Here is a 17,317-nt window from a genome sequence, read left to right on the forward strand (position 1 = left end):
AACTAGAACCACCGGGTGGACGGAGGGTGTGAGAGCCAAGGAAGAGGAGGTTGGAGAAATGGAGAAAACAGGAGACAGAGAAATAAAAAAGAAGAAACAATGGTCTCCCAGCCCGGCCTATTTAAGAATGCTGGGAGTGACCCTGTCCCACGAAGACATGTTCATGCTGTTTGTTAAATGACATTTAAACGTGGACAAGTTGAGAAAGATTTTTAACCCCAAATTTCTGTTAAAAAAGTCAGGACTATTCTTGCGTAGCCTTGGAAATTCACGAACATGACCCCCCCTTCTCTAGCCGAGCTGGGTAAAGACGGCGTGCTCGCATCGGCTGGACAGGTGTTTTCTGGGTGCTTCTCTGCATGAGCATTTTATGGGGTGCCCGGAGTACCGAGACGGAGAAGGGCAAGGACCCCACCATCTAGGAGCTGAGAATCTGGGGAATGACAATAAGCTGTTCCATTGCCCAGGTAGAGTGCCCACGGTGAGATTCCCATGGCCCATTGCTAGCTCTCCTGGCCAGTTTCGTGTTTTCCGTGACTCCTAAAATGCTATTTCACTTGGAAAAAAAAAAAACAACTGGGACGCCTGGGTGGCTCAGTTGGTTAAGCGGCCGACTTCGGCTCAGGTCACGATCTCGCAGTCCGTGAGTTCGAGCCCCGCATCGGGCTCTGTGCTGACAGCTCGGAGCCTGGAGCCTGTTTCAGATTCCTGTGTCTCCCTCTCTCTGACCCTCCCCTGTTCATGCTCTGTCTCTCCCTGTCTCAAAAATAAATAAAACGTTAAAAAAAAAATAAAAAAAAAATAAAAGAAGAAAACAACAACAAAAAAAGAAACTTTCCTGAAGTCATAACCTGCCTGGCCCTGTTCTGGAATGGTGCCTTGCGTGTATGTGACAAATTTGGGTGCGTGTTTTCAGAAATGCCTCTGCGTCCCCTTTTCCCTTGGGGATGAATAAAAAGGTACCGTTCGTATCGTGTAGAGGCGATTCATGCCACGGTTTCTGTTCTTAACTAACCGGTGCAGTCAGTTGCTAGAACATCGGTGCGGGCAGCAGACACAGCTGGGAACGGGCCAGCTGTGCTGCTTATCGGGTCTCTGAAGTGCGGCAGGCCGATCACTGGGCCTCTCTAGGCCTCAGTGTGCCCACCTGCAAAATGGTCTAGATCTTAATCTGTGGTACCTCCCACAGAAATATTTTTGGAGTGCCTACCAGGTACCAGGCTTCGTGCACCGTTCTTCTCCACCAGTTACTGCGTGTTGACCCCTGTGCGTGTGCAGACAGGCGCAGCTCTCGTGGATGGGGAGACAGGTGAACCCGGATTCGAGGTCGCGAGGCCAGGCTTGGAGCCTGAGTCTGTGACCTGGGGAGAGTCCCCTGACCTCAGCTGGCCCCTCCAGCAAAGACGGGGGATGACGCCCGACCTTGGGGTGTGTCTGTCGGGACGGGCTGGCTGTTCGGTGGCCGAGACTTGCGGACTAGCTGCTTCTGCCTGACGCCTCGCTCCCCTTTGCCCCTTCTAGGTGGAGGCCGAGGGGACAATGAGGACGAGGAAGAAGAGGGGGAAGGGGCGCTGGAGCCCAGCGGTCCCCCGAATCCCTACCAGATGCACCCTCCGCCCGAAGGCTGCTGCACCACAGACGGTGAGCCCGCAGAGTGCGTGACCCTGGCCCCTGGCAGGTGACAGCGGGCGTACCCTCCCCCACCCAGCAGCGTTGGCTGCACCTCACCGTGGCCGTCAGGCTCTCACCCCTCAGCGCTCTCTGGACGCCTCAACTTCACCAACGGGTTTGGGTCCAACAGTTCATTTTGCTACGTTGGCTGTTTGAAAACTAGAACGTGCCTCTCAATTCGGGTCGGCTGGCGCTGCACGTTTAGCTCAGACCAATACGCGGGAACCATCTTTCTCCTTTATCACACTTTATGGTTGAAAAAGACAGACCTGTGGTCTCTCAGGAACCCCGTAGGGTCGGTGACTCGCTCCCGTCGCGCTGTTGAGGGACCGAGGCACAGGGATGCCAGATGCTTCATCTGGTCGTAAGAGCTCGCACTCTGCATGCGGAGACCCTGGGAGCAAACCCCTGGCTCTCCCACTCCCTAGCCCAACAGCCTGTCTGAGTGGCGTATGTTCATCTGTCACCACACCAGGCGAATGGTTTAGTGAGTGAATTAATTATATTGCCCCTCCCAACTCTGGAAGTTTGGAGATAAAAGATACTCTCGGATATTGGAGCTAGTTAGGTAAGCAGACGCTTCGTCCACGATGTGGGAAGTGCCAGCAGGGTGGGGTGGGCGACCAGGGGTGCCTGGGAGCCCACGAAAGGTTGCTGACACAGGTCGAGAGTTTAGGGAAGGCTTCCTGGAGGAGGTGGCCCATCGTCTGGGGTTTGGAGGATTGGCAGGAGTCTGTGAGAGGGTTGGGGGAAGCTGGGACATTCCAGACAGAAGAACGGCATGGGCAGAGGCTCAGAATGGGGAGCGTGGAGCCCATGTGGGGAGCCGCCAGCAGTTTAGGTAGGAGTCTGAGGTGTGGCTGGGCAGGGCTTGGTGCGGGGATCATGTGGGGTGTAGAGGCCCCGTGTGTGGGGCTGGACGTGACCTTGTGCAGGATGGCGGCGGGGGAGGCAGGCAGCCCTCGCTGGGGCTGCTGCTCTGGGGTGAGGGACACCAGCACAGTGGCCCTTCATGAGGGGGCCTTCTCGTGTCCACCTAATGAAACAAAACAGCGAGCTCTCCAGTGGTCATCACGGTGATTTTCAAAGAATTTCCAAGTAAACGCAGTAATGGTGTCCATAGCCCGTCTTCCTCCAGTTCTTCATTTAAAAAATATTTTTTTTTATTGTTTATTCACTTTTGAGAGAGAGAGAGAGCGCATGGGGGAGGGGCAGAGAGAGAGGAAGACACAGAATCCGAAGCAGGCTCCAGGCTCCGAGCTGCCAGCACGGAGCCTGACGCGGGGCTCGAACTCACAGACCGCGAGATCATGACCTGAGCCGAAGTCAGACGCTCAACCGACTGAGCCCCCCCAGGCACCCCTCCTTCAGCTCTTCAGAAGGCTGGGCCCAGGCCGCGTAGGTGGAAGGCCTGCTTCCCTAAGACGATGGAGGGGAGCCATCCCGAGCTGGGTCGGACCTGCCTCCACCCTGGCCTTCCTCTCTGTGGCTCTGAGCAAATCACATAACCTCTTTGGAGCCTCGATTTCCGTGTCTTCAGACTGGCAGCTGGAACACTTCCCCACAGGTGATCAAGTGACAGCTTTGCAGAGCTTATCCCGGCCCAGGGCCTGGCCCACCGTGGGCACTGGCTCTGTGCCTTCTGGCCTCCCCACCCCTCAGGGCCCCTTTGTGGCCCTCCCGCCGGGGGCACGGTGTTGTCGATGGCAAAGCAGGTGCCTGCGGGAGGAGTCCATTGACGGTACTGTAGGGTTTTGCAGGGGGAGCCTTGGGACCATCAGGCCATGTTAGCTGTCACCGCCTCCATCGGTAACTAAGGATGGAACGGACACGGGATGGGGCTGGATGTGCCCAAAGACCTTGGGAAGGGCCTGTCCAAATAAGTCTCAGCTGTTTCTCTCTATTTCCAGATGCCTCGGGACATGTATTTCTTAAATTTTTTAAAAAAGTTTTTAGGAATTTATTTTGAGAGAGCAAGTGTGGGCGGGAGAGACGCAGAGAGAAAGAGAGAGAATCCCAAGCAGGCTCCGCACTGTCAGTGTAGAGCCTGATGCGGGGCTTGAACTCATGAACCGTGAAATCATGACCTGAGCCGAAATCGAGAGTCGGACGCTTAACTGACTGAGCCACCCAGGCGCCCCTGGACACTTATTTTTTGAATGGGAAATCTACTTAAAAGCTCTAAGATACAGAATGTCCAAAAGGGTATGGAGTGAAGGCCTCCTTGATGGTCAGTGTCCTTGTGTCCCATCCCCAGAGATGGCCAGTGTTACCAGGCTCCTGCTCCCTATTTGTGACATTTGTCTTTTCCTCATACGTGTAAGGAACACCGGGCGTAAAGAATATCAAATTGCTCACAATCTCTTATGGATTTATCTCGTGTACATTCTAATTGAGCATCACGTGCCTACACTTTTTCCTGGTGAGTTTCATCTGTATGTCAACGTGTATCATATGGTGACACCATCATCATAAAAATAATTAGCGTGTGGTGAGTGGCCTCAGTAAGTAGGGTCCTAATCTTACCTCTTAGAACTAGTTTGAAAGTCAGCCACATCCAGAGGTGAGCTTTGTTCCCGACAAGACCTGGAACGCTGTCCTCCCTTTGCCCACGTGGAGCCCGGGTCTGGGGAGGCCCCTGGGCAGCATGTGTGAGTCTCGTCCGTTCCTCCCAGGGTTCTGCCAGGCGGGGAAGGACCTGCGTCTCGTCTCCATTTCCAGTGAGCCCATAGACGTCCCTGCGGGCTTTCTCCTCGTGGGGGCCAAGTCCCCCAGCCTGCCAGACCATCTCCTGGTGTGTGCCGTGGACAAAAGGTTCTTGCCGGATGACAATGGGCACAACGCTCTTCTTGGTAAGTCCTTTCTTTGCCCTTCCCTGTGGCTCCATCGCATGGGGGACAGGGACAAGAGAGGCCATGGGGGGTGGGGGACAGGCCGCCTTTGGGGGCTCTTGATCAGTGCATCCTACCGCCCCGTTTGTTTTTCAGTAGGCTCTTTCCGTGTGAAGTGGAACGTAAATGAGATTTATCCTGAGATGTGGCTGACCTCCTATAGAAAGCCCATCATTTAGTACTGTCTTGTGCGTATGTTCATCAAGCCTTTTCTAAGCGCCTGCCTGTGTCAAGAATAGGATACGGGCCTTGTGCTCGATGCTTTCAGAGGGCATCAGACCTGAGGCGGTGGGAGAACAGGGCTGAGTATGTGTTCCCCGCTTGCGGAACATTCGTAGCCTTCTCCAGAAGGTGGGGAGCGATTCCTGCACGTGCCCTGGCCCCTTCACCTGGTCCGGTGTCTCCCGTGGAAGAGCATCAGGCAGGCAGAAGGGCTGGTAATGATCTGGTCCAGACGTAGCGTCAGGAAGAGTCTTCGCGCTGTAGAACACTTAAATTTCATGCTCGATACACCCCCCCCCCCCCCAAAAAGCTGCGTAGGTAAATGCACGCCAGTGGGTATTTATTGAGCACATTTTAGGACTGAGGAACTATGCAAAGGACCCGAGAGGGGAGGAGGGGAAGAGGGGAGAGCAAGGATTGACCCGCAGAAGACGAATAGTTCCTGCCACGAGGAGACAGTGACTGTGGGTAAGTGCTGAACCAAGGCAGGTGAATGTGGGCTGGACAGACAGACACAGCTCTGGGATGGTGACCAGAGAGAGAGAGAGAGAGAGAGAGAGAGAGAGAGAGAGAGAAGGTTCTGGCCAACTCTGTCTCTCTAGGCAGGAGGGGCTTATTATAACTAGTTCTCGAGAACAAGAGTAATCCCGGGAAATTCACTCTACCAAAGGAGCTCACGGAGTCCTTCCGTCTCGGATTTAATTTGCTCGTCGAGGCCACTCAGGATGAAACGTGCCGGTAAGACTGTGCCAGTGACTTGGCCAGCGTTTGATCTGGCGGCAGCCGCGGCTTGGGCTGAATTCCACCACTTAGTGACTGTAAAGGAATTGCCAGGGCAGTAAATCAAGGAGGTTCTGTGTCTTGAAATGTGGGGACAAGAATCTTTGAGTTCATTCACCGCCAGCCCCTAACAGCTTTGGCTCCTCAGGTGGCGAGTGCAGAGGAAGTGGGGGCTTTGTTAATTGCTCGCCAGAAAGCCATCGGAGGTGGGTTACGAGGGCCGGTTGGTAATAACCGACGCTTTCTTCTTTTAAAATAACTTTATGCTCTCAGCTTGCACACTTAACACTGTGTAGGTTTCCTGCAATTAACCCTGATGGCTGCGCGGGACAAGGTGGGCCTACAGCCCTCCGGGGGCCTGGGCTCCGCGCTTTTTAGTGACCTATAAAACGGAAGCTGTGGAATATCTTGGGGGAAGCAATGGCTTTAGCTCCTAATTTATAACCGCCCCCCCCCCCAATTTATAATGAAAGGAATCTTGTTTTAGTGACTTGGGATCAACAGAGGGATTTTGTCTGAGAAGCTGAAAGATGAAAATCTAGATGTGTGTTTCCATTTTTTTTTTTTAATTTTTTTTTTTTTTCAACGTTTATTTATTTTTGGGACAGAGAGAGACAGAGCATGAACGGGGGAGGGGCAGAGAGAGAGGGAGACACAGAATCGGAAACAGGCTCCAGGCTCCGAGCCGTCAGCCCAGAGCCTGACGCGGGGCTCGAACTCACGGACCGCGAGATCGTGACCTGGCTGAAGTCGGACGCTTAACCGACTGCGCCACCCAGGCGCCCCTGTGTTTCCATTTTTTGACGACGGGAATTCCTCTTGATTGGCTGATCACTGAGGCAGGAGATGACCTCCAGCTAGAATGTCCTTTTCTATCGGGGTGTAAATGAGTCCTATGTTCACGCAGCATTTGTGGAATGTGTACCCCGTGTCGAAGGTGTACCTTCAGTTCAGCCCAGGGCCCCAGAGTCAAGTCCAACCTGGTCCTTCGCTGGGAGCTTGCCAGCTGGTGGGAAAGCTCGGCCAGACGGGGACTTTCTAACACATCTCTGGGCGGCACGCGAGAGCTGAGGGTTAAAGTGCCGAGGGGGTACAGAAGGGCACACGGAGCCCAGTGACGGGAACAGTGTCTCAGGGTGTGGTGTGTGAGCTGGGCCCTGAAAAACCAGTGGCATTTTGCAAGTCAGAGAACAATAGCACCTACACGCTAATGGCAGCCACTTTACTAAGCACTTACCGCGTTCTAGAAACTGTTCTAAGTAGGTTATCAGTGTACCGGTGGGTACGTTATTATCTAGCATTTGTGTATGAGGTAGCAAAGGCACAGAGAGGTTAACTGACTTGCTCAGGGTCGTAAATGGCAGGTCCTGAATTTGAGCCCAGGTGCTCTGGCCCTGGCCCTCCTACTCCGGGGAACGGGTGCCCTGAGGAAGAGGGGGAACCGTGTGCGTGAAGGAACATGGTGTGCTGGAATGAAGGAGCGGAGGCTGGGAGTGGGGGCTGCTTGGGCCCCGCCTGGGCAAGGCTGCCATTCCTGGGAAGTCATTTTTCAAATAATAGTATAATGCGTCTGTCTTGTGTCTTTAACAATTACTAACACACGGCCAGTCTTGTTTCACCCACGACTCCTTCTCGAACTTCTGGATTGTTGGGGAAGCAAACCCCAGACGTGTCGTTTCACCTGTAAACGTTTCCGTGTGTGTCTCTAAACAATAAGGGCTCTTTGTTAGAATTCCTATACCATCATCGTATCTACAAAATTTAACAGTAATGCCATAATATTACCCAATAGCCAGTGTGTTCAAATTTTGTCTTACAGTTTTGGTTTTGTTTTGATGGATGTTTTGTTTGAATCAACATCCAACCAAGATTGTCCCAAAGCATTTGGCTGGCCTGTCGCTAATTCTGTCTTCACGCATAGGTCCCTCCTTCCTAGTTGTCCCTTACAGTTTTTATTTTTGGACATGTTCAAAGAAGGTGATTTCTGTGTTTGTTTGTTTGTTTATGTTTATTTATCTTTGAGAAAGAGCGAGAGAGAGAGAGACACAGAATCCGAAGCAGGTTCCAGGCTCCGAGCTGTCAGCACAGAGCCTGGCACGGGGCTCGAACTCACAGCGAGATCATGACCTGAGCCAAAGTTGGACGCCTAACCGACTGAGCCGCCCCTGATTGCTGTGTTGTTAACTTGCAGTGTAGAACGATCTCTTAGAGGTCACATGAATAACTGATTTCTGCCCCCTTCTTCCAAAGCGACAATTAGGCGCAGGGAAAGTGGCCGTGAGCCTCTTGCAGGATTCTGGGGGTCTTGTTGGTTATGTGGCAAGAATGCACCACCAGCCAGCCTTGAGGTTGGTCCCATCTTCCCGTGCCCATCACCCCCCATCCCGTTTGTGTCTCATCTGAAGCCTGACGCGGCTCTTAAGGCTTTCCCTGTGCCTCTGGCTGCTGCCTGGTACACTCTGGCCTGTGTCCCCCTTCCCGGGCACATGCGGGAGAATTGCAAAGGGAGGTGCGCTTTGGAGTCCTCCAGAGGCCCACCTTCAGAGACGCGAGGAGAAAGTAGATCCCTTGTGAACTTTAGTCGGAACGTGGCCAGAATACCGAGGCTGGGGGCCACGGACGTGTTTTTTCCTCGTTCGCCGTTAGGCTCTATTTACCTCCGCAACGAGGATCGTGGCAGAAACAACAGCAGTCAAATACAAAGTGGAAAAAAATGGTTTTCACAGCTTGTATTTCACAAGCGTGGACGTAAGGCTCGGTTTTGGTTTTTCTGCTTCACTTGCTGCAATACCCAAGGACGATGCTTCTTTTATCGTCGCCGTTCGCTTTCAGGGAACAGGAGGGCAGGGCCTGCCTGTGATGACTCCGTCCTTAAAAGGAGCACGGAGCCCCTCTCAAGGTCTGACCTCGGCTTCAGGGTCCAATTTAAGCCCTGCCTCGCCAGGAGGTCTTTCCATGGAAGGGGGAGCACGTGTGGGCACCAGTTCGGGGTGTGCGTGTGCGACACCACCCGGGGTGCCAAACGCGGCTTGGCCGGGCCTGAGGGGAAACTCGATAGTGCCGCCCCCGTGTGGTCAAGAAGGACTCGTTTTTCTGGAATAGTTCATGGGGGGTGGTAACCTCGAAGGAACCGCTTCTCTGCACTCTGGATATTTATGCCGGAGAGTTTGAGGATTCAGGACAGGCTTTCTAGGCCTGTGTTCTAAAGAGAGTATCATCCTGGGGCTCCCGGGTGGCTCAGTCGGTTGAGCGTCTGACTTCGGCTCAGGTCACGATCTCGCGGTCTGTGGGTTCGAGCCCCGCGTCGGGCTCTGGGCTGACGGCTCGGAGCCTGGAGCCTGCTTCGGATTCTGTGTCTCCTTCTCTCTCTGCCCCCCTCCCCCCCACCCCATCTCACACTCTGTCTCTCTCTCCTTCAAAAGTAAATAAACATAAAAAAGAAAAATATTAAAGAGAGTATCATCCTGGTCCTGGTCCTGATTATCTCCCTGGTCCTGAGGCAGATTTCCAAAGAGAACGGCTCATTTTATTCTTCCTCGTGAAATTTTTTTACTGCCGTTGAGACGACTTCTGGGAAAATTAGAATCGCCTCACCTGTTCAGCTAGGGGTGGCTTCAACCATTTCCCCTGTCTCCAGAGACCAGTTGGTCAGCCGTCCTGTGGTCCCGAGTCACCTCTTAGAAGAGCAGTCCGTATTTGCTGCAGCTTGCAGCTGGCTCCCCAAATACTTACCAGGCAGACCCAGGCCTTCCACCTTCGGAACCGCGAGAAGGCCTTCCCGATGGCCCGTGGTCCCATCCCTCCATCTGAAAGGGCGCAGTGGTCCCACCGCCCACATTTGTCACGGATCAAAGGCCTGTGGTCCACGTAGCTGTCTCTGGATGGCAGCAGGGCCCCGGCAGGGTGCTTTCCGCACACCTTGGTCTTGTAGTTCTGTTTCTCGTTCATCCATCTTTTCGAAATTTTTTTTTTTTAACCTTTATTTATTTTTGAGACAGAGAGAGACAGAGCATGAACGGGGGAGGGGCAGAGAGAGAGGGAGACACAGAATCGGAAGCAGGCTCCAGGCTCCGAGCCGTCAGCCCAGAGCCCGACGCGGGGCTCGAACCCACGGACCGCGAGATCGTGACCTGAGCTGAAGTCGGACGCTTAACCGACTGAGCCACCCAGGCGCCCCACATCCATCTTTTCAACACTTGGGGTCAGCATCCCTTCCAGAGAGCTTGGAAGGTTTCTCAGGGCCTTGTTTTTTTGTTTTTGTTTTTTTTTTTTGTTTTTTTCCCCCCATTTCATTATTTACTTATTTATCTTTTACGTCCAAGTTAGTTAGCATATCGTGCAATAGTGATTTCAGGAGTAGGTTCCAGTGATTCATCCCCGATGTGTACCCAGCGCTCCTCCCTTAATGCCCGTCGCCCATTCAGCCCATCCCCCCCTCCCACAACTTGTGCAGCCACCCTCAGTTTGTTCTTTGTGTTTTCAAGAGTCCCCCTCCTTGTTTTTAGAATCTTTTTCCATCCGTTTTGTATCTTACATTGCACATATGGGTGAAGTCACATGATCTTTGCGTTTCTCTAATTTCGCTGAGCATAATCCCCTCTAGTTCCATCCAGTATTCTTAAATGGCAGCTGAGCTGCGTTTGTCTTCAGAGATCCAGGTTGGAGACATAGGAAGAAATAAAAACATTAGATTGTTATTTCAAAGGAGGTGCAGAAATCCTGATATGTTCACATTGATAGCCTGTTTCGCCTCTCCTTCCCTTCTGATATCTATCGTCTATGACGTGCTGGACGCTGGTCTGTGCACAGACACTTACCATGTACAGACACAACCCACCCCTACGTGCAGTCACCCCATGACGCTGGTCCTTTAGAGCGAGGGAATAGCTATGGGGAAAAAGATGAGAATTTCAATGACTGAACACTGAAAAAGAGGTTACGGTGGTTCTCTGTTCAATATGAAGAGCTGTAGGGGAGGACAGGGAGCTTCAGCCCTTCGGGTCAAGGGAAGCCCCGAAGAAGTGGACGTTTGAGTTGGGCATTGAGTGGCAGGGACACATGCAGCACGCAGGTGGGACTCAAGGGAGGAAGAGTGTGAGCCTGGAGGCATGAGGGCGGTGGGAGCGGGCAGGCGGGTCCGTTCGGGGATTCGGCACAGCAGAGCGAGGAACAGGGGTGAAGGCTGGAGCTATGGGGGTTGGGTAGCATTTGGGGTGGCCTTGAATGCCACGCTTGTGAGTCTCCACCCCATTTGCCTGCTGGGCTGGAGTGCCACACCGTCTACCTCCACTGGGGAATATTCCGTGACCTCTCCGGTCCTCAGCCCTCCCCAAAGAAGGATTCGTGTCCCAAGGGGCCGGGTGTTGTGTCAGTTAAGCTGAGTGAGTGACCTTGTCTAGAGGACGGTAAAAGGGCCAGCATCTCGCTGGCTCTCTGTGCGTGTTAGTTCCTTTCCTGTCCCTTTAAGAACAAGGAAATAGCACAGTGCTTGGCATCTCTTCGATACTTTGTTTGCTCTGGTGCAGAGAGAACAGGATTCTGGAAGTTTAAACTAAACCTGTCCCTGTCCTGTGGCTAGACCAAGAGATCTGTCCCTATTTCTAAGGCCTTTTACGGAGTATTAAATGTGCTTAAAATAGATCAGAAAATCCAGTGAGTGTCTGTACTGTAGGTGCCTTATTTCTCTGTGGAGATGTTTTGAACCTTCACGAACACGTTGCTTTGAACATTAGCCAGAGGCCTCAGGAATACCCTGTTTGAAAGCAGGGCTCACACACCGAGCCACGTGGCCCTCATGGGCTAAGTCAAAGTGACCTTTGGAAACTTGTCGGCCAGAGCATATGATGAAACAGATCAGTCTCTGCTTTAGGGTCTTTCCTGCCAAAGGGCCTTGTACCATAGAAACCAGACGCCCCAGTGGGCAAAGCAAGGTCCCCAGGAAGGTCTTCCTGAGATGGTGGGTGTAGACCAGAGCAGCTAGGCCAATCGTCACATTTGTCCCATGTTAACCCGCGGTTGCACTGAGTGTGGTTTGCATGGACTTTATAGCTTGTAAAGGTCTCTATCCCTATTCGCTGGATTTTAATGGTTCATAAGAGGTCATTTTGTCATCGGGCGACCCTTCTGGAGCCTCACTGCTGGTGGGAACCTCTGTCCGTCCCCAGAAAGGCCCATTCCGGCCTCGGCTGCAGGATGCCAATGTTGTGACAGCCACACTGGGGCAGCGGGTCTCCGTTCCGCTGGTTGCCAAACCCTTCCAGCCCCACCCCGTGGAGCTCTCTTTGTTTCTTGCAGCGACTCATGGGATCAGGATGGAGTTTGGGGCTCCTGGGAGGTCCTCAGTGTGTCTAGCGTCAGTGGTCTGATGGCTTTGAGATTCTGTGACCGGTCAGCACTGAAGGAGATGGGCGTGTACCACTTCCTGCAGGCACTTGATCAGTGTAGACGGTTGAATGCGATAGTCTCATCTTGTAATGTTTGCTGTGTGTATAGGCTTTAAAATCTGTCCCCCCCCCCCCCCCCCCCAGCAAGTTCAGTCTTCCAAGCTCTTCAGGGCCTCCTCCATGACTAAGTCTTCTTGGGCCTCCTTCTGTTCAAGTCAAGGTCATTTCGACCCTTGGACCAACATAAGGTGCTAGGGACCCTTGCCCCGTGGAATTTTCGGGTTCGTGGCACAGGATGGGAGTATTTAGAATTTCCACAAAGTCTGCGTTATTTGACGAGTATGTTGGAGGTAAGTTGGAGACCTTCGTGGTGGTTTCCCTCCCCCAGGTTTCTCTGGGAATTGCGTTGGCTGTGGAAAGAAAGGCTTCTGCTACTTCACAGAATTCTCTAATCACATAAATCTCAAGTTGACCACTCAGCCCAAGAAGCAGAAACACTTGAAGTATTACCTGGTCCGCAACGCACAAGGGACTCTAACCAAAGGACCTCTCATCTGTTGGAAAGGCTCAGGTGAGCAGTTCGGCTTTGAGCAGGGTTGGGTGGGTGAATGGGGGCCCTCCAAGAGGGCCCAGGTGCCTGTCAGCCGGACTTCGAGGAGCGCCCAGGCTCCATGGGCACAATTGCAGGCAGAAGGTCAGCCCCGTGAAATCAAAGCGCTGCTTTGCATTATGGGTAAACATTTGTAGTGCCAGCCTAATTGTGTGGGACGTTGAAAAGTTTGCAGGGGGCTACACCATCCTGTGTCTTCTTGTGGTAAGCGTTTGGGACAGAGGTTCTCAACCCGGGGTGATTCTGTCCCCCATCGTGACTGGAGAGCACTACTGCCATCTGGTGGATGGAGGCCAGAGATGCTGCTACACATCCGGCAGCACACAGGATAGCCCTTTCTGCCCACCCCCTGCCCCCCCTGCCCCGTACCCCAACCCACAAAGAACGATCAAGCCTAAATAATCAGCGGTGCCGAGGTTGAGAAACTCTGATTTAGAGAAATGATGGTTTGGATGATACCCGTCCTCTCTCCGCCCCGAACCCTGTGAAGGCCAGCGTCGTAGAAGTCACTGGGCTTCCCTCCTCCCTCCTGTCTCCCGGATCACCCGTGGCTAAGTCAACTATGGAGAGAAGAGGGTGGGGGGCAGTGGATTTTCAGAGGCCCAGCCTTGGATGGCCCCTGAGAGGCCCCCACTCAGCCAGCTGTGCAGGGACACGTCCTAGGAGGGGTCTCCACAAGAACCTTGTCTGGGTTGGTTCATCTCTGGTCACCTGGCCTCTCCTGGCCAGCCTCTGTGAATAGAAGGAAGGGACTTCAGGAAGGGCTGGCTCGGGGCCTTCCTCCCCCACCCCTACTCCTTTTCTTACTTGACTCAGTGAACATTTCTTGAGCTCCTGGTACCAAGAATTAGTAGTACAAAGTGGTGCTTCTGCTGTGGGACCCAGGAAGAGTCTTTGATCACGTGCTGTGACCAAGCACCTCACAGGCTAGATGCAACTCCTGGGAGGGAATCTTTCCAGCAGAGGGTGGCTTTCAGGACAGGGGGCTCTCAGCTCTTTCTCTGCCTCTGAGTAATAATCTGTTCTTTCCTTGGGCTTGAAGGGCAGCGATGGGGGTGACTCATTCGTGTCCTCTGTTTTTCTCTTTGTCCCAAACGCTCAGGGTCGCTCCCCCTCCCGATAATCAGAGCTGCCCCTCGGACGGATCCCCCTGCCCTTGGCACGGAGCCGTGGGGGCTATCGCACCCCCGCCTCCCCCAGCTACGCTGAGACAAGGCTGGCATGGCATTGGCACCGTTTTGGTTATCTAGGTGTCTGGCTCTCTTGGGGGACAGCCTCCGGTCTAGGAAGGCCTCGCGTGACCGGGGTGGGGAGGGGGGGAGTTGGTTTTCATGCACGCGTCTTGCCCCCTTAGAGTTCAGAAGCCGGCCGACCTCCGCCAGTGCCTGTTCCAGCTCACTCTTCCCGCCAGCGGAGAGCTCTGGGCCTCTGGCTGCCTTCTCCAGCGAGCCCGTTCCCGGAGCCAGCCCGAGCGTCCCCCTGGGAGCCCAGCAGGCAGGTGAGGCGACCGAGAAGCACAAAGGAGCTAAACCCACAAGCCTGGCAGCTTGAGGGTGCAGCCCAAGCGATCTTCTTGTTTCTTTTTGTAAAGTGTGTTTATTTTTGAGAGTGGGGGGAGGGGCAGAGAGAGAGAGAGAGAGAGAGAGAGAGAGAGAGAATCCCAAGCAGGCTCCGTGCTGTCAGCGCAGAGCCGGAAGGGGGGCTCGATCTCATGAACTGTGAGATCACGACCTGAGCCGAGATCAAGAGCTGGATGAGTAACCGACTGAGCCACCCAGGTGCCCCTGCAGCCAAACGTTTTTCAAGATAAATAAAAAGCGTGCTTTGTACATCATCTTTGCCTACAAAGCCTCAGCATTTTATCTTGAATTTGTAGTAGTTTCTGGCACAGAATGCTGTGTTGTGTTTTAAAAAAATTTTTTTTTTAAATTTATTTTTGAGAAGGAGCAGAGAGAGGGGGCAGAGGATCCCACGCAGGCTCCACGCTGATGGCACAGGGCCCGATGCGGGTCTTGAACTCACAAACTGTGAGGTCATGACCTGAGTCTAAGTCGGACGCTTCACTGACTGAGCCACCCAGGCGCCCCCCCGCATGCTGTGTTTTTAATTTGGAAAGATGTCCTCTGTTGCTGTCTGCTACGTAATATGATCCACTTATCGGTGGCGTGGCGTGGTGAATTGGGGTCCCTCAGCACCCCCCCCCCCCAGTTTGCAGTGGGGAGCCTGCAAGGGGCAGGTGAGACGAACATGCGCCATCTACCATGTGCTCAGGATCCCACAAGTCTGGGCATGTGCCTCCTTGAGTCCTAACAGCCTCCCTGCAAGCAGGCTTGGGTTTCCCCGTGGTACTTCTGGGGAACCCGAGGCTCAGCTGCGTGCCTGGGGTCTCCCGGGCAGTTGGAGGTGAAGTCAAGATTTGACAAGCAGGGATTTCTGGGTCGTGTGCTTGGCACTTTGCCATCCTGAACGGACCTTTGAGCATGGTCGCCGTTGACTCCAGCAGCCTTCTCAAGGGCTCGGGAGGCTCGGCTGTTTTCGTTCTCCGGCCCACGAGGTCTGTAGAGGGGCCTAGCGAGGGGAGTCGGTGCCCTGGCTCCCACGAAGAGGCCACGCCAGGGTTGGGAACTGTGCCCTCCCACCGAGGCCCCGGGCCTCCCTCTCTGCATGCCGTCTGCTCCTGTCCTCACCGCGCCCGGGCCCCCAGGAACCTCTGCTACCATGGCGGCTGGGGAGCCCTTGGCCTTTGCCATCGGAATAGCTGGGTGTAAGTTTCCAGCACCGATAGCCTCTGGCTGGGCGATTCGGGGCAACTGATTTCAACTCTTCGCGTCTCTGTTTCCTCGCCTGTAAAGCTGGAGCAGATCTTTTCTAATTTGCAGGGTGATTGCAAGAGTTAAGTATGGTGCCAATAGCAAATACTCAGCACTCACTACCTGCCAGGCACTGTTTGGCACACTTCTTTGAAATCCTGGCTTTCTCCCAGTGGCTCTGTTATTGTCCCCTTTTGTAGCTGAGAAAGCTGAAGCATAAGGGGTTCAGAAGGTTAAGTAAGGTCACTCGGCCCCGGGGGGCAACCGGGCAGGGGATTCAGACCCAGGGCAGTGGGCTTCAGAACTGTGCCCCTAAGCCCCTCACCATGCCACCTCACCCACAAGAAAGGTTTTGTGCTGCCCCCGACTCTGGAGGGCCTTCCAGACCACGCTGGCTGATGTGAGCACGTAAGCAGTGAGCCTCACAAGACCGGAACCCATAATTTCCCCCGGCATTATCCTCAGACCTGGGGAGCCCCAGGGCCCTGGGTGACTGCGTGCCCTACACCTGTCCTGAGCGTGTTTGGTGCAAACCCGACCCTGGGGGGTGAGGGTGTGGGAGAAGGGAGGCGGATCAGCCTCGGGTGCACTCCTGGGATGCAGGGGCCCCACTGGCCACTCCTGTCTCCCTGGTCCTTCATCGACCCGGGCTGCGCGCTCACTGGAGCAGGAGTGTGTGTGCATGGGTGTGCGTCCTCAGTGGGAAGAACCACTTGTCGGCTAGTTGGTAAAAATGGAAGAGAAGTAATTTCCTGCTAAGCGGGGCTCCTATGAACTGACTCTGTGCTTCTCCTTTTCTCTCTCTCTGCTGCCAGGACCAGCCTCTGAGCACCCCTCACTTGCTACGGCCGTGGGTCCAGCTGTTTTCAACGGCAAAGATTCTCCGAAGCACCAACAGCTGGTGAAGAACGACCTGTCGGCCGTGCCACGGCCCTCGGCATTAGGTAGCATCGCCTGTCCTTGGGGCGGGGGGGGGTCTTGCTTTTTTCTAGGCCAGGCTGTTGTGGGGGTTGTGGGCGCCACCGTACTGGGGCCACTGAGCCTCACGGAGTGGGTGTGGCATGGAGAGAGAGTCGGGACAGGCCGGCAGGTGCCTCCCGGGTCCGTGGGGCTGTGCCCAGGCCCTGGTGTGGGTGGGGCCATGGCTTTGTCCGTCACCGACTTGGGTGATGGGCGTATGGCAAGAAGCGATGGGAGCCCCTTGTGAGGTGGGCGGCCAGTCTTGTGGGCGACACGTCAGGAGGGCTGTGAAGTCCTGGAGAAATAGGAGGCAGTGTGGTGTCATGGGAAAAACACGGGCTCCAAAATCAGATAAATACGAATTCGAAACTCAACTCTGTCTCTTATTGGTCAGGGGGATCTTGGACAAGCCTTCTGGCTAAATTGTTCCCTCATCTGGAGATCAGAATTCTGCATTCAGGGCAGCTGAGAGGGTCAGGTGAGGTGCCGCGTGGAGATTCAGACACCTCTGGCAGCTCACTGAGTGACCATGCCCCCCTCGGCATCATCACTGAGCTCCTTTGCAGGGAGGACTTCCTGGAGGAGGTGACAATCGAGCTGTACCTTAGAGCTGGGGAAGCGTGAGAGGTGGTGAGGGAGGAAGCTCAGAAGAGGATGAAGAGGTGCACGAAGGGGTTACACAGACCTTCTGCTGGAGTAGAGGCCGTGGAGCCTCTGACTCCGAGCTCAGTGCTCGCCCCTCTGGGCTCTCAGGAGCCATTTAGTAAGCCAGGGTTACCTCTCTCCCCGCCCTCCCTGCACGCGGCTGATTGGATTTTGGCATCCAAGACTGTCCAACTGGAAGAGCCCGTAGTAACTCTCTGGTCCCACATTCTGTCTGGTAGAGAAGGGAAGTGAGGCCCAGAGAGGCAGCCCAGGCCTAGAGGCCAGGCTTCCCTGCTTCTGTTACATGGCCGGCAGAGGACATCCCTGGTAGAGGACCAGTGTCCC

At 54.3% G+C, this 17,317-nt stretch overlaps 1 protein-coding gene across 8 annotated transcripts in view; it reads left to right on the top strand.

Moving 5' to 3' along the window:
* The window catches only part of GREB1 (growth regulating estrogen receptor binding 1), a 144,773-nt gene that overhangs the window by 72,685 nt on the left and 54,771 nt on the right, over positions 1-17,317 (top strand). For all 8 annotated transcript variants that reach the window (XM_086700039.1, XM_086700037.1, XM_086700035.1 and 5 more), the window contains 5 exons: positions 1,522-1,641; positions 4,347-4,523; positions 12,336-12,518; positions 13,912-14,055; positions 16,183-16,311. In XM_086700039.1, the coding sequence (XP_086556165.1) occupies positions 1,522-1,641; positions 4,347-4,523; positions 12,336-12,518; positions 13,912-14,055; positions 16,183-16,311 (753 nt within the window). The remainder of the gene's footprint in view (positions 1-1,521; positions 1,642-4,346; positions 4,524-12,335; positions 12,519-13,911; positions 14,056-16,182; positions 16,312-17,317) is intronic.

Source organism: Puma concolor, chromosome A3, assembly GCF_028749965.1.
Source record: "Puma concolor isolate L17-30 chromosome A3, mPumCon1.1.hap2, whole genome shotgun sequence".
NCBI lineage: Eukaryota > Metazoa > Chordata > Mammalia > Carnivora > Felidae > Puma > Puma concolor.